Source organism: Pocillopora verrucosa, chromosome 11 (genome assembly GCF_036669915.1).
Source record: "Pocillopora verrucosa isolate sample1 chromosome 11, ASM3666991v2, whole genome shotgun sequence".
NCBI classification, from domain to species: Eukaryota; Metazoa; Cnidaria; class Anthozoa; order Scleractinia; family Pocilloporidae; genus Pocillopora; species Pocillopora verrucosa.
In genome coordinates, this window is record NC_089322.1 from 15259154 (window position 1) to 15276335 (window position 17182).

The 17182-nt window shown below is 36.6% G+C and overlaps 2 protein-coding genes across 2 annotated transcripts; one reads left to right on the top strand and one right to left on the bottom strand.

Moving 5' to 3' along the window:
* Positions 1 to 93: 93 nt before the first annotated feature.
* Positions 94 to 16837, top strand: LOC131789899 (probable imidazolonepropionase). The gene is made up of 8 exons (XM_059107082.2): positions 94 to 406; positions 1312 to 1376; positions 1881 to 2158; positions 2633 to 2858; positions 3308 to 3470; positions 4290 to 4345; positions 4876 to 5036; positions 15778 to 16837. Exons 1-8 carry the CDS (start codon positions 157 to 159, stop codon positions 15869 to 15871), a joined length of 1293 nt encoding a protein of 430 aa, XP_058963065.2. The 5' UTR covers positions 94 to 156; the 3' UTR covers positions 15872 to 16837.
* On the bottom strand, positions 7207 to 15252 carry LOC131796971 (uncharacterized). Its single transcript, XM_059114587.2, has 3 exons — positions 15237 to 15252; positions 9487 to 12080; positions 7207 to 9411 (listed from the first exon to the last, which is right to left on the bottom strand). The coding sequence occupies exons 2-3, from the start codon at positions 12073 to 12075 to the stop codon at positions 8878 to 8880; spliced, it is 3123 nt and encodes a 1040-aa protein (XP_058970570.1). The 5' UTR covers positions 12076 to 12080; positions 15237 to 15252; the 3' UTR covers positions 7207 to 8877.
* Positions 16838 to 17182: the final 345 nt, after the last annotated feature.

Sequence of the window (17182 nt, forward strand, 5' to 3'; positions counted from 1 at the left end):
ATAACGAGGTTATCTGTTGGCATGGAAACTCCAAGGCGAGCAGCGCATGCTAATGCGTGAGTAACAGCTGACTATTGAGAAGTTTGTGTAAAATTCACGGGTTAAAGCGCAGAGAATTCCTTTAAAATTATATATTTAAATTGCCACAATTTTATCATGTATAACCTCAGAATTCGACATGCGAAGCAAGTAGTTTTAGTCTGTAATAATGGCGAACGAATTTTGACGGGAGACTCTATGAAAAAGCTGGCTATTGTCGAAGGAACAAAGGACAGAGGTGTGTCTGTTGTTGTCGATAGCGCGGGAAAAATCGAATGTATTGATTTGGACGAGAAGGTAGATCGAGACTATAGCAATCATACGTTTACCGAGGAAATAGATGCTTCTGGAATGTGTGTCTTGCCCGGTAAGTTGAGCTCGTTTAGGTTAATTAGTTTTGGACATAACAACGAGCGCAGGTAAAAAGCTGATCGCGAGAGGGGAGAGTGTGGGAAGAGTTGTTCAACCTTTAGTTTTGCGTCTAAAGCTTAACCATTCATATGCGTAACGTTTACAGAATCAATTAGGTGGTATGTGCGAGTGCTGATATGCTAAGTACATGTTGGTGCGTGTGCATTCCTGAGTGCTTGTGTAAAGGTGCTAATTACATTAGTTGGGTACTTGCACAAATTTGTCCTGAACAAGCAAGGAGATAAATTTTGACCATCCGTGCGTGATTTTCCCGCACAGAATTTCAAAGGGAAGCATACGAAATAAGGGCTTCCATGCAAGATATGAAAAATAATTGAAATGTTCATAGAAATCTGTGCAAGGAAACAATTGTGGGGAGAAGAAACATGTGGGACTTTCTGAACAAAAAGTGTTTCCAATTAGGGGTATGCAGTAGATTTACCATGTATGACTATGGACTGACCCTTGCCATAATTGGAAAAAATTCCTTATTAGGGGTGACACACCAGTCATATTTGTGCACATGTGCAAACCCTATAATGGAGAGTTGTCTCCTTTCAAGTTGTCAGAACTGACATTTTATCACTTGTCAGAACCAAGTTGTCTAATAGGAGAAGTCATACATGGCATACTGGCTAGTGTGACTTTTTACAACTTCTATTAGACAACTTGGTTCTGACAAGTGATAAAATGTCGGTTATGACAACTTGAAAGGAGACAACTTGCCATCATAGGGTTTGCATATGTGCACAAATATGACTGGTGTGTCACCCCTAATAGGAAATTTTTCCAATTATGGCAAGGGTCAGTCCACAGCCATGCATTAGGATTCATTTCTAAACTTTGTTGCCTTTATTTTAGGCCTTATTGATGGTCACACTCATCCGGTATGGGTAGGTGACAGAGTGCATGAGTTTGCCATGAAGGTAAGTCTGCCAATCAGAATGCTTATTCACCATTCTTTATACATTTTCTATGGTAAGGAAAAGGGGAATCAATTAACACTCTAAAGCTTTTTAACCCTTTAACTGCTATGAGTGACCAAGAAAGAATTTCTCCTTACAATATCAAAACAATATCAATCAGATAGGTGATAAGAGTAAAGAAAAATATAAGTTTGAGGATTTTCTAGTTGATCTAGTACCAAATTCTCAGAACTAGCATCATAAGAATTACATGGCAGACAGAAAGGAGTATTACTAATGATATCTTGGGTGTTCAAGGGTTAAGTTGGTAATCATTTCCATCATTGCCATAACCTTACGGTTGGTTTAATCATGGATAAGAGAGTTAATCCTTACTTCAAAGTTCAAAAGGTGATATAATTTAAATTTTCAAAACAGGGGTGTGGTATTTATCTCTCTTTTTGAACTAATTAACCTCTGATGCTCATGTCATACTTGTCAATGACAATCTTTTTTCATTCATAGCTGGCTGGAGCTACATACATGGACGTACACAAGACTGGAGGAGGAATAGGTTTCACTGTGGAGCATGTGCGCAGGGCTAGCAATGAAGAACTATACACATCACTTAGAGAACGACTTCTGAGAATGTTAAGATCAGGTACAACTTTGGTTGAAGCCAAGAGTGGTTATGGTTTGGATGTAGACTCAGAGATGAAGATGCTACGAGTTTTAGAAAAAGCTAAAAAAGAGCTGCCAATTGAGATATCCAGCACATTTTGTGGAGCACACTCTGTACCAAAGTGGGTAAAGTTCATAAGAAAATTTACTATTTGCAAGGTTGAAGAATATAGAATAAGTTGTGTGTAGTGCTTTACATTTCTTTTTATCACCTTTTTTTTGCCTGTGTTACATTCTAACTGAAAATATTTGAAAATCATATTTGTGAGTTGTGGATTTAGAAATGAATGTGAAAGTGATCTTCTCAAGAATAAAATATCCTGCAGAGTCCTTAAAAGAATTCAGGCCGGTGTGGGACTTGAACTTGTTAGCTCAGTTGGTAGAGCACTGCACCAGTATCAAAGAGATTATGGGTTTGAATCCCATATAGGCCTGAACAATTTTTTTTTGGCTTTATTGTCACTGCTGCTTAAGTAGTGTTTATTTCTGCAAAGATTGCTTTCATGTTCATTTGAGTTACCTTCTGTTACTGATCAGCCAGGGAAAAACAGGATTTATTTTCCAATTAAAGATACTGCTGATTTTTCTAACCCTAGAGGAAGTACATTGGAAGAGGCAACTGATAATGTGATCAATCACCAGATACCTAAACTTCAAGAACTGATGAAAAACAAAGAAATAGTTGTTGACAACATAGATGTATTTTGTGAGAAAGGTGTGTTTGGTATAGAAGAAACCAAAAGAATACTCAAAGCAGGAAAAGCTGCAGGACTGGCAGTCAATTTTCATGGTGATGAACTACATCCAATGAAAGCTGCTGAGGTACACAGACTAAATGATGGCATGTAATTTTTAGCTCCTTTTGTTTACTACTTCCTTTTTTTAAAAAATAAAACATTTCATAGATTAACTGAAGAGAACGATATTTTGATCTGAAGATGTGTGCGCAATTTCTTTGCTTTTCTTAAGCATCTTAGCAGGCAGGAATCTTAAATTCTTGAATCTCATTGGTTAATGACATGCTCGCACCCAGCTTTCTATAAAGCAGACCGTGTGGAAAAGAGAAAACTGGAAGGAAAAAAAATTTGAACAAGTCATTTACCAGTCTTAAGGTCGGTCCCTCCTGAGAAAACTGTGCCCTTGGTCTTGAGTACTCAGTACCTGGCAAACATTTTTTTTTTTGTTGTTGTTGGTTTTTTTTTTCGGCATAGAGACCACCCATCTGGTGTATGAGTTATGTGTTTTTCTTAGATCATCATTCTCCCCATCAGCTAGGGGCTGAACTCAAGGCTAGAGCAATAAGCCATCTTGAAGAAGTTAGTGATGAGGGAATTCAAGCCATGTCTGCAGAATCAGTTATTGCTGTGCTCCTTCCTACCACTGCATACATCTTACGACTTAAATGTCCTCCAGCCAGAAAGATGATTGAATCAGGTACATACATTAAATACGAGTGACTGTCTTATTTCCCTCGAAGATATGATCAGTGGTGCAAGAGATCAATGATTTGATGATCCTAAAAGCAACAGTTCAAGTGATCTTGTACTCTGATCATCATAGTAGGAGAAGTCTTGAGAAGGGCTATTGTGTGAAGCATTGACTGGAGTTTTCACATCCTGGATGGAAATCACCATGAGATTATGAAGAATTCATTGCTCTCAGATGACCTGCCATCAGACTAACAACTGGAGCAATGACTTCTGTGCAGGTTGTAGATTGTCAGTCACTACAACAAACAACAGGTGATCAGACTAAATGATCAGACAAGCACCTTCTATTCATATCTACAGTACTGTTTTGCAACATAAAGGTGTACTGTTCAAATTTGGTTGGAAAATAGCAAATCCAAGAGCAGTGTTGATCATTCAAAGTTTTCATTGAGAAATGTGGTCACATGAAAACAGTGTAAAGAGTGAAAATGGCTCCACCATCAAAAACTAAGCAGAGAATTTTGCTTTACAAAGAGTCCTCTTCTTTATAATGAACAGGGTAATTTAGTATTATCACCCACCTGAGTTGATAACATGAATTGGCCACTATAAAGAGTTTCAAAGCTGACATTTTGAGTGTCAGCCTTTCCTCAGAGTGACAAAAGGTTAATGCTTGAAACATCATCTTTTAAACTCTTTATGGTGGTCAATTTAATCAACTCAGTTGATAATACTTAATTACCCTGTTAATTACTCTCCCACTGAGGCAGAACCACAGTTTATCTCCTTTATATAATAAGCACCTTGTTTGTTTCTCAAACAGGTGTACCAGTGGCTCTTGGATCTGATTTTAACCCCAATGCCTTCTGCCTATCTATGGTAAAGTGCTGTTTGTGGTAGCACATTATTTTTTTTATTTTGAAAGAATTCTTGTCTAAATATATATATATCTGAACACCTAAATTGTATGGGATATCATATAAATTTTGTTTCGACATAATTGTAAATAATGTTAACTTGAGACTTGCATTGAGGAAGGGTAAGGGTCAATTTACTGGATGCCACTAACAACTTATCTTGCAGTTATCAAGTCACACTTTGTTTTAAAATCATAATATTATACTGATGATAAATGTTTTGAAGTAATTCCCCCTTCCTGAGCATACAGCCTTTGGCCTAGTTTTTATGTGCAAGGCATAGGAAAAAAAAAAAAAGATTGATTCAAACCAAAAAAGTTTTAGCAGGTGTTGGGTGCTATTTTTAAGATGTCATGTACAATGAAGTACAGTGTTAATGAAGACTTGTGGTGTAAAGTTAGTCTAATGAGCCCACTTTTCGTGCCATAGAAGTGTTGCTCTGAAGACCAGAGATGTGTTGACATACAGGCTTTTTGATTGATCTCTGAACAGCCTTTAACAATGCACCTTGCTTGCGTTAATCTGGGCATGACAATGGAAGAAGCTCTGGTAGCAGCAACCATTAATGCAGCAGCGTCTCTGGGTAGGTCACACACTCATGGATCACTGGAACCTGGAAAAGTTGCTGACATGTTGATTATTGATGCTCCAAGGTAAAAAAAACGTTGATGATACTGTTGCATATATATTTGGCACCTATGAAAAGGTTCAACTCATAACATCTAGAATTTAGAGTGATTTTTAATAGGTGATGATAGAGAAATGAGTGTTATGATTGGGCGTATCATACAATTACTTTGTATTGTAGTTATCCCTAACGTGTGGTTCATAATGCTGATTGATTTACTGTAATTTATGATTGAGCACCAGGCATTTTTTTTTTATATATTCCTGAGGAAGGCAATGAAAAAAGAAAATGGAGTTGTACACTCAGATAATTACTCCTTAGGCTAAGAAAGTATTGTTGAAGAATTCATGCAACTTCATGCTGAGATAATTAGCGAGTATTAAGTTTGCCTTTGGCAAATAGTTATAAAATTTGATAAACACATGCATCTCCTCTCTCTCTCTCTCTCTCTCTCTCTCTCTCTCTCTTTAGATTCATCAGTGAGTGTTTGCTACGCGTTTTCTCTATGCCTATTTAAATTAAGTAAAAGTTTTTTTTAAAAGTATTTAACAATTCTAGCCAAAAGAATATTGCTTTTTAGCTCTCTTCTATGCAAAACCAACGTTATTAAAGTTTAATTGTTGTTCGCATTTCGTCACTGAAAAGTCAGAAGGTAGCAAATACCCAAACCTAGGTACATCAATCATTTTTTTTATAAAATTCAAAAACTTTTCCGGATATCAAAGGTCTTCTAAATGTTCTTCTTTGCCGTAAAAGCCTTCTGAGTTCTGTCGTTTTAAAATTTTTTCTGTGAAGACCATTTTTAGCAAAAAGTGCGCTTCTGGGTATGTAGGTGTACAAGACTTGAAACTTTGGAACCCAAACATTTCTAAAAATGCGTTTTTCGCATTATTTCACTTTTAGTTCATTCTAATGCCATGATTTTCGCATGCATGGATGACGCATTATTTTTTAAGAATTTACAACGTGTTTACAAGCTATTCCATTCATTTTTATCAATTTTACGAGCGAAATTCTGCATGTAGCAAATACCCATTTTATGTAGCAAATACCCACTTGTAAGTAGCAAATACCCACTTTGCCAAATTGATGGGACATTTTTACTTATAAAACTTGAATAAAGCGGAATTCTGGTAATTTGTTTGCATAGCTAAAAGACGCCTTGTGAAAGGGAACATGGAAAATAATTTAAACATTTTTTAAAAGTGTTATTATTTGAATTAAAGCAGAAATATCGTGACTGAGCGACATTCAAGTTAAAAAGAGAAGCGGAGCAATATTGACAGTTAAGATGATTTCCCTGCCTAGTGTACTAATTGAATTAACAAAATAAAGCTTTTTTAGACCATTTTTTACTGATCACGTGGACAACAACAATTTTTTTCACGTCGGCAACGTAGGGGGTGGTTACCCAATCCCCCGAGCCTAATGGCTCATGTTAAAAACGCTCGACAAAGATGATAAAAACGCAAAAATATCACTTAGCTCCCGATGCTGAACTTCCCCTGAAACCCTACCAGCCCTAATCACCTAACATTATAGCCCTAACCCCAAGCCTAATTACCAATTCATAACCCTACCTCTACAATTGTATACTAATACACTTATAGGCTTACAGCCAAGCGTAGTTATGCGAGATAGGCCAGACTTAAATTCCGATAAAGTGGTTGCTGATTTAATTGAAGATGGTAACTGGTTCCAAGAATGAGAGATAGTGTATGAAAAGAGCTCTGAATATGGCTAGAGGTATTTACAGGCTGGGAAACATTAAGAGCAGAGGAGCGCAAATTGTAATGACAGACTCTAGGTGTAAAAAAATTAGAAATATACGAAGCTTCCTGTCGCTTGTATACCTTAAACATGATTAAAGACGCAGTAAAACGTCTTGGGTTAAGGTGTCCATACTAGCAGGCCTGAGACAGTCTTTGTACTCAGTAGATCTACTTAAATTAAGCACAGTTCTTAACGCGTAAAAATACATTTTTCCAGCTTATTTTTTCAGGGAAGTAGATTCCCAACAAAAGAGGGGAACAGTAAATGATACCCTTTCATGTACAGGGATTCCACCTTAAGTTTGCTAGCACAAAATTTAGATACTCTTACTAAATGCGCAAACGGCTAATTTTCAGAAGAGACATGACGCTTTACTTTACAAACATGGCCACTGGTTTTTCGATAGATTTTATTGCTGTTAATTGGATTTATGAGCAAAACTCTACACCTAGCAAATTCCCATTTTATGTAGCTTATCACATACAGGGCAAAATTACTAAGTGCTGATTGGCTGAGACAGAGGGCATTTTTTCTTAATCACGAGGGTACTTTTGGTAATCAAAAGGGCATGATTACTTGATCTTGATTGGTTTAAAGTTGCTTTGTAATGAAGTTATTGCTTAGATTTGTTGCCGATTAAAATTTTCTGCAACAATGGCTTCCCATTTTGTTGAAGAGTTTATTGAGGAACTACTAAACACAAGTGAGCACAAAAACACAAAAAGAAGTACGGACTACTGGACTAACATTTTCCAACAATGGGCAAAGACAAGAGGAAAAAATGAGCAATGTCGCGGCATTGAACGGGCTTCCTAAAAGAATAACGTCGCGCGTGAATGGATTCCCGCGATAATTTTGCCCTTTATGTGATAAACAAGAAATCGCAAGTGCCCTCGGGCAATTAAGGATTAATTTCACTGGTGTTTTCAAAGTTTGGAAATACGCGTGAAATTAATCCTTAATTGCCCGAGGACCCATGCGATTACATATACATATCCTATTGACAGCTCGCATACAAGTTTGGGCGTGCGTGTTGATCATCCTTAAAGCTCTATGACAATGGCGATTTTAGCTGCAATTTCACCGGTTTGTGAGGTTTACAGAGCGATATAAATATTTTTAAAAGCAAGTGGATATTAGTTAAAGGTTAATGGACATCGTAGAAAGACAACAATAGATAAAGTCTTAAGTATTCTAATGTTATCTTTGTATTGGCTCATTTAGAATAAAACACCAATATTTAGGAAGGGGGTTATGCGATATCGCTCTATTATGACGACAAAAGTTGCACTAGGGTAAAGTTAAACCCATAAAAAAATATTTAACTGTTAACATGTAATAGTTCAATAGACACTAAAGGAAACAACGAAATTAGTGGTTAATAAAGTGTGTTAGTCTAATATGTATTTCACGGGCTTAGTGACTTCACCCTAAACTTTTCGAAAACGTCATGAAACTTCCACAAAATCTCAACTGGAACTGCACTTAAAAAGACAATATATTGCAGGTTCATGACAACGAGTCTCAAAGTAAACTCTTTTAATTCCAGATATAAGCTTTATCACTTGGAGCTAAGTTTTTAAACGACAACTTTTGCTTTATGAAAAATTCAACTTTATAACACCTCGCAACAAGACCAAGACAAGTTAAATCTTTTTCATAGAAGTCGATGTCCTACACACATCAGTCACCAAGACAAATTCTATGACTCTTAAGGCCGATTTCCACGATGCGATTGTAGTATATGACTCTTAAGGCCGATTTCCACGATGCGATTGTAGTATATGACTTGATGCCTGTGACCCGAATCATACCATATAAACGGTCATTCGTCAGGTCGTACACGACCCTATGACTTGTCGTTCGAACCTTAACACACGAAGAAATTGCATTGTGTAAATCGGCCTTTTTAGGGAATATTGACTTACTTGAAATAAAACGATCAACCATAAAATGACTGGCAAACGGTTAAAGAAAATAACATGTTAACAATATAGGACTCAATTATGTTGTAACCCTGAATACATAAAGACAAGAAATGTTCAATGTCAACTAATGTTCAAATATAATGCAAGAACCACAGGATCAAACTACTACTTTCTCTTCATCTTTTGACGTTTGACTTCTTTTCGTACCTTGTCCGCCAAACGTTGTTTTTGCCTCAAAAGAAGCTCCTCATCATCGGTTCCGAAGACCAACCCGGTTTTCCATGCTTTCTCATCATTTATCACCCGTTCCCAAACGACCTCTCTTTTTACTGCGTTGTTTTCAATCATATCCTGAGTTAACGATAGGAGATGGTCTGTTTGTTCATCGGTGAACTTACTCCATGATGGCTTTGCAGATTCAGATGCGATGGATGGAGCTCTGGAAGACATAAACCGTTCTATCTTCTGTTCAGGAGACTCAACTTCAGTTGGTGGTTCTAAGTTTTTGGTAAATTCTGATCGAAGCCTTCTCACTTTCAACACAATTGCCTTCATGGAGTGTGTTTCCAACAGGTTGGAAGCACCAAGTTTATCTCTGACAATGTTTTCAGTTATGTTACCAGTCTCAATTTCAGACTTGAATAAATCTTGAAGTTTTGAGGTCTCTTCCTCGGTCCACTCGACAGGAATTATTGATACCTAAAAGAAATCAGAATTCGTATGCCAATTGTTATTCAAATTACTACGATTGGTATGCATTATAAGAGTACTTACCTCTGTCTTTGCGCAGTTCATGGTGATAAATTTTCTGACAGCACGACGCCCAATATCTGTTTCTCTAACTTTGTCATTGATGCGGTAATATTGAGCTTGTGTTTGAGGTTTGTGCTGTGCAAGGGCAGCCAGTTGTTCTTGATCTTCAGGCAAATGGACATGCACTCCTGATGCCAGAGATTTTCTTATCAAGGTTGCGGAGATGCGACCGTGAAACTTCACACCCTCCCTTTGAAATGTACGAGTCAGACACGTGGATACTTGCGATGAAGTAAGTTTAACGCCATTGGTTGAAACGAACATGTTATCTGTGGCATCTTTGACGTACTTAGGCCTCACCCTTGAGATATACGTATTCACCAGATTGTAAACATCAGCATGAAACCATACAATGGCTGCCCCATAAACACCTCCTGTCTTGTGATTCTTAACTGATACGCGGTATCTCTCTCCATCTTCTTCTCCAGCGTACAGTTTAGCATCTTTGAATTCCTCCACTGTTATATTTGCTGCAATACCACTTCTTCCGGAGTTGTCAATTATTAATCTTGTAATCAGCCAATCCCTTACTTCGCAAAAGGTCTGATCGTTGACCAGCACAGGTTCTCCACAAGCTTTGCTTTTCTCCGCAGCTGTTCCAAGCGCTTTAATTATGTTTATTCGCTGTTGTCCATTTGACACTTTATATAGATCTTCGCTAGAAAGGAGTTTTGCAAAGTCCATGTCATGTTTCTCTAATTTCCTTTTCAGCACCTTCTTTCTTTGAGCAGATGACCACGAAGTTAAAAGATCTCTCCTTGCATGAAGTGTGTCTAATCTATCTTGCCCTTTCTCTTCTTGCACAAGGAATTTAAGGAATAGCCTAAGGCTCATTAGGTATGATCTAATGGTTCCAGGTTGATACTCCTCAGATAGTTGACCCAACCACTTCCTCAACATTACCACTCCGTCATGCCCCTCGACAGTAACAAGATCTATTTCATTTGCTGCTTGAGGGAAATCTTCTGAAAGAACTTTCATGATGCGTTTTACCTGTGACTTGTACTGACCAGCCACTTTTGCGCAGCGATAACCCCCGTCTACGTCTATCAACCAGGAATGAAACTCGTTAAGCAGTGGGCTGTCATCACTACTATCATTGTCTTCAAAACTGACATCATCTTCCATCTCTTCAAGACAGTCGTCATTATCATCATCATCGCTATCGTATACTGATGATTCATCATCATTCATAACTTCCTTAGGCACTTTACCTTGTGAAAGATTGCTTTGGGAGTCAGTATTACCAGCGTTCTTTTTTCTTTCAAAAACAACATCAACCACGCTCTTCCATTCTGGTTCCACACGAAGAAAATCGAGATTATCTACGTTTTCCACGAAATCAGTTAAAATGTCATCCCTTTCTTGCAACGAGCAGTTATCTGACAAGCTTCCAGTGCTACACTCTGATTCGGAGTCCAGGGAAGGGTGATAGTTTGGGTCTAAAATTTCCTCTTCTTCACTGTCGCATATAACTATTTCACTAGATTTGGTATTACCAGCCGTCACTGGTGGTTGAGGTGGTTGGATTACTTGGTCAGCATTTTTGCGGTTGTTTAACTCTTCAGATAGCTCGGCATCGCTTTCACACTGGGAGGACATCATAGACACTAACTGTTTAAAGCTTCGCTTCTTGCACTCTTCATTTCTTTTCCACACGTTATCCACAAGTTGATCATACTCCAAATCGCTGTCATGGTCATCATGTGTATCACCTACCTTTGATTCCATTTGATCCATTACTTTTTCATACTCCAAATTACTGTCATGATCATTGCCTGAATCTCCACTTTCTTCATTATGTAGCTTGTGTTCCACTTTATCAACTTGCTGATCATACTCTAATTTGCTGTCATCATCATTGTACGTCTCTCTTACCTTTGATTCACAACTTTCTTCATTATGTAGTTTGCGCTCCTCTGCATTACTATTGGAGGAGGTCGGTGCGAGGTGCCCAGGGTTACTCACGTTTCTGCTGATAGTTGCTTCTCCTTCAGGATTTTCTAATAATTGATCATCCGAGTCATTTTCAATTTCTTCCTCAGCTTCGATTCTATTCACCAAACTATACTCATTTTCCTTGTCACCCTTGTAAAATTTCACCCTTTTTGCGGCCTTTCCACGTACAGGTGATTTTGATTCGATTTTTCTCTTTTTAGGACCATCTTTAGTTGTGGCGCTCTTTGCTTTGGATTTCTTTCTCTTGGCAATGTGATCTCGTAGCTCTTGAAGCCCAATTCTCGGAGCAGATTTAAGCGCATCTAAGTATTGGTTTGAGTTGGGATTAAGCTTGTGGATATTTGACTGTAAATGATGATGAAGTTGAAAGACACCTTTCTTTGAATGCTTGCATGGAGATAACGGACAAAACTTTATCTTCCTATTAGGCGCTTTCTTGTTTCCATTTATATATACATCTACCTGACGAAAAATCTTATTCACTTTATGTACATCCTTCTGATGACGAGATAAATTTATAACTGATTTCCCACATCTCGAACACACTTTAGATTCCCGAGACTTTTTCCTTATTTCAGAACTACCTTCCATGGTTACTATAATACAAACAAATAGAAAACTGATCTCAATGATAGAGTTGACAATGGTTAGCACAGCATAACAGATGAGTAGAATGATCTGACAATGATCAACACAGCATAAAAGATAATTAAAATGATTTGACAGTGATGAACACAGCATAAAAGATGATTTCAATGATTTGAAAGTGATAAACACAGTATAACATGATTACAATGATTTGACAGTGATCAACAGAGTATAACAGATGATTTAACAGTGATCTACACAGCATAACAGATGATTAGAATGATTTGAAAGTGATCAACAAAGCATAACAGTTGATTAGAATGATTTGACAGTGATAAACACAGCATAACACATGATTGCAATGATTTAACAGTGATCAACACAGCAGAACAGATGATTAAAATGATTTAACAGTGATCAACACAGCATAACACATGATTGCAATGATTTAACAGTGATCAACACAGCAGAACATGATTAAAATGATTTAACAGTGATGAACACAGCAGAACAGGTGATTAGAATGATTTGACAGTGATCACTAGAGTATAAGAAATGATTGCAATGATTTAACAGTGATCAACACAGCATAACATATGATTAAAATGATTTAACAGTGATGAACACAGCAGAACAGATGATTAGAATGATTTGACAGTGATCACTAGAGTATAAGAAATGATTGCAATGATTTAACAGTGATCAACACAGCATAACATATGATTAAAATGATTTAACAGTGATCAACACAGCAGAACAGATGATTAGAATGATTTGACAGTGATCACTAGAGTATAAGAAATGATTGCAATGATTTAACAGTGATCAACACAGCATAACATATGATTAAAATGATTTAACAGTGATCAACACAGCAGAACAGATGATTAGAATGATTTGACAGTGATCACTAGAGTATAAGAAATGATTACAATGATTTAACAGTGATCAACACAGCATAACATATGATTAAAATGATTTAACAGTGATCAACACAGCAGAACAGATGATTAGAATGATTTGACAGTGATCACTAGAGTATAAGAAATGATTGCAATGATTTAACAGTGATCAACACAGCATAACATATGATTAAAATGATTTAACAGTGATGAACACAGCAGAACAGATGATTAGAATGATTTGACAGTGATCACTAGAGTATACGAAATGATTGCAATGATTTAACAGTGATCAACACAGCATAACATATGATTAAAATGATTTAACAGTGATGAACACAGCAGAACAGATGATTAGAATGATTTGACAGTGATCACTAGAGTATAAGAAATGATTGCAATGATTTAACAGTGATCAACACAGCATAACATATGATTAAAATGATTTGACAGTGATCAACACAGCAGAACAGATGATTAGAATGATTTGACAGTGATCAACACAGCATAACAGATGATTAGAATGATTTGACAGTGATCAACACAGCATAACATATGATTAAAATGATTTAACAGTGATGAACACAGCAGAACAGATGATTAGAATGATTTGACAGTGATCACTAGAGTATAAGAAATGATTGCAATGATTTAACAGTGATCAACACAGCATAACATATGATTAAAATGATTTAACAGTGATCAACACAGCAGAACAGATGATTAGAATGATTTGACAGTGATCACTAGAGTATAAGAAATGATTGCAATGATTTAACAGTGATCAACACAGCATAACATATGATTAAAATGATTTAACAGTGATCAACACAGCAGAACAGATGATTAGAATGATTTGACAGTGATCACTAGAGTATAAGAAATGATTACAATGATTTAACAGTGATCAACACAGCATAACATATGATTAAAATGATTTAACAGTGATGAACACAGCAGAACAGATGATTAGAATGATTTGACAGTGATCACTAGAGTATAAGAAATGATTGCAATGATTTAACAGTGATCAACACAGCATAACATATGATTAAAATGATTTAACAGTGATGAACACAGCAGAACAGATGATTAGAATGATTTGACAGTGATCACTAGAGTATAAGAAATGATTGCAATGATTTAACAGTGATCAACACAGCATAACATATGATTAAAATGATTTAACAGTGATCAACACAGCAGAACAGATGATTAGAATGATTTGACAGTGATCACTAGAGTATAAGAAATGATTGCAATGATTTAACAGTGATCAACACAGCATAACATATGATTAAAATGATTTAACAGTGATGAACACAGCAGAACAGATGATTAGAATGATTTGACAGTGATCACTAGAGTATAAGAAATGATTGCAATGATTTAACAGTGATCAACACAGCATAACATATGATTAAAATGATTTAACAGTGATCAACACAGCAGAACAGATGATTAGAATGATTTGACAGTGATCAACACAGCATAACAGATGATTAGAATGATTTGACAGTGCTCAACAAGGCATAACAGATGATTAGAATGATTTGACAGTGCTCAACAAAGCATAACAGATGATTAGAATGATTTGACAGTGATTAACAAAGCATAACAGTTGATTAGAATGATTTGAAATTTATCAACACAGCAGAACAGATGATTAGAATGATTTGACAGTAATCAACACAGCATAACAGTTTATTAGAATGATTTGACAGTGATCAACAAAGCATAACAGTTAATTAGAATGATTTGACAGTGATCAACACAGCATAACAGTTGATTAAAATGATTTGACAGTGATCAACACAGCATAAGAGATGATTGCAATGATTTGACAGGGATTGAAATAGGATAAGAGATGATCACAATAAATAATAGCATCGAAAATAACTTATCCAAAGTCCTGAAACATCGATCGATGTTTTGTTGCTATCAAGGGAATTTCTGTTTATAAAAAGCAATTTTATTTTTTAAGTAAGAGCTTTCACCCACTTCATTGTTAGAACAAAGCAGAAAAAATGCATTCTACGATTCATATCTATATGATTTGGAAGTTAAATATAAGTAAACCGATAATTATGTAAGATATTACGAAGGCCAATCATTCTTCAAGTTTATCGGCTTTTTTCTCAAATATTGTAAAAAATATATCGACACTTATACCTTGGATGCTTGCAAAGCGTATTTCGTTGATAACCACTTGCTTAAGGGACGAAATATAACAAGAAACCTATGTTGATCTTATTTTCTTACCGTTTGAAAGTTGCCGTCATCGACGAACACGTGAAACACGAAAACGAAAGTTGAAGTGTGTGAACGCTGACCGCTAATGATGTACTTCTTCGGTAATAAACCGTAGAACCAAAAAAATAGTTTTCTTTAATATGAAACCTTGAAATAGGTAAAAAATTTGTCAAATACCTATTTTGAGTATTTGCTACGGTAACAAAAACCCATTTTGAGTATTTGCTACGGTAACAAATACCCACTTGGGAGTAGCAAAGACCCAGATGAGTATTGGCTACCGTAGCAAAAACCCATTGAACGTATCAAATACCCACATGGGTATTTCCTACCGTAGCAAAAACCCACATGGGTATTTCCTACCGTAGCAAAAACCCTCAATGGGTATTTTGTACCGTAGAAAATACCCACAAGAATCTAACCACGTAGCAAATACCCAGATCACTCTAGCTCTCTCTCTCTCTCTCTCTCTCTCTCTCTCTCTCTCTCTCTCTCTCTCTCTCTCTCTCTCTCTCTCTTATTAAATCATCGATTTGTTTGAATGTTTCAGGTGGGAGCATCTTGTTTATCAATTAGGAGGCCATGATGATGTCATCAAGTTTGTAATTAAGAATGGAAAAATTGTACATAGCAGATCTTATTAGAATATTTGCGCAAAGAGTGACCCTCTTCCTCGCTGCCACGAGACCTTCCACATCAAAAACTAAATTAATGTAGAGTTTCAGTAGTCAAAGAGAGGAGTTGAGTTCATAACGGGTGAAAGACGTAGTAATAACAGACAATTGTAACTGATGATTGTTACATTAGGAATATATTTTCATCCTATGAATGAAGATCTTCACTACTTTACTTCTGTATTTGAGAAATTTAACAAAGGGGTCTCAACATCCATTGAGAAGTCACTGCATAGGTAGCATCCAAAGGCCAAACCAGAAATTGATGAAACTGAGGTATAGGTGGGGCATGAAATGAGCCGTAGCAACTGATCTGAAGACTTTGCTATTTTTAACCTCATAATTGCTTGACTTTTTACCGAAAGAGAATATTTGTAGAGTTGTTATTCACAATAATGTAATAATGGCTGTTCAGAGGTTTAGTCTTTGAGCCTTGAAAACATCAAGTTTGCTCGCTGACATGCTATTAGTTATCTTTTCAGAGTAAACCTGCAGAAACCCTTTTTAATAACGATCCATATAATTTTTTCATTATGATCCATCCAAATACCAATGTCTTTTGGTCATAGACTATAAGCGCACCTAGAAACCTTAGCTACGTGTTATAAAGAGAATAGGGACTTTTAGCAAACCACGACGGCGACGGCAACGAGGACGTGGCAAAACAAAAGATCTAATGAGCAGAACAATAGCCCAGCACGTGCGTTGTAAAACTGTGTACATTTCTTAGCCGTCCTCTGCAAATAACAACTTGAAATCATCAAAATTTGCGTGGTCTCAAAAAGGGAACCCGAGGGAAAATTATTTAAGTTTCCATTTAGTACTCCACGCCGCTCTTATACGTTATGGTGAGATTAATTTTTGGCGCCGTAAGAGATGATGAGCACATCCAGTAGTTCGCGAGATTCCAACTTAAAATATATATTCATTTTTAAATCGACGTCTTCCATGCGTGGTCTCAAAAAGGGAACCCGAGGGAAAATTATTTAAGTTTCCATTTAGTACTCCACGCCGCTCTTATACGTTATGGTGAGATTAATTTTTGGCGCCGTAAGAGATGATGAGCACATCCAGTAGTTCGCGAGATTCCAACTTAAAATATATATTCATTTTTAAATCGACGTCTTCCATGGCGTGGCCTTCCTAACTGCTAAATAGAGAATAATACATGGGCGCGCGTAAATAAGGAATTTTTCTTCGAGTGTTTTACTCGATAGCTCATCACGAGTGAGGGCGGTGAACGAGTGAGATGTCGAGTTAAGAACGAGAAGAGAAATTCCA

Bases quoted from the DNA above. Each gene is read 5' to 3' on its own strand.
- LOC131789899 (XM_059107082.2), top strand. From the start codon at position 157: ATGTATAACCTCAGAATTCGACATGCGAAGCAAGTAGTTTTAGTCTGT. The intron at 2,159-2,632 runs GTGGGTAAAGTT...TTCTAACCCTAG, and splicing joins GGAGCACACTCTGTACCAAA to AGGAAGTACATTGGAAGAGG. The intron at 4,346-4,875 runs GTAAAGTGCTGT...ATCTCTGAACAG, and splicing joins ATGCCTTCTGCCTATCTATG to CCTTTAACAATGCACCTTGC.
- LOC131796971 (XM_059114587.2), bottom strand. From the start codon at position 12,075: ATGGAAGGTAGTTCTGAAATAAGGAAAAAGTCTCGGGAATCTAAAGTG. The intron at 9,412-9,486 runs GTAAGTACTCTT...GATTTCTTTTAG, and splicing joins TGAACTGCGCAAAGACAGAG to GTATCAATAATTCCTGTCGA.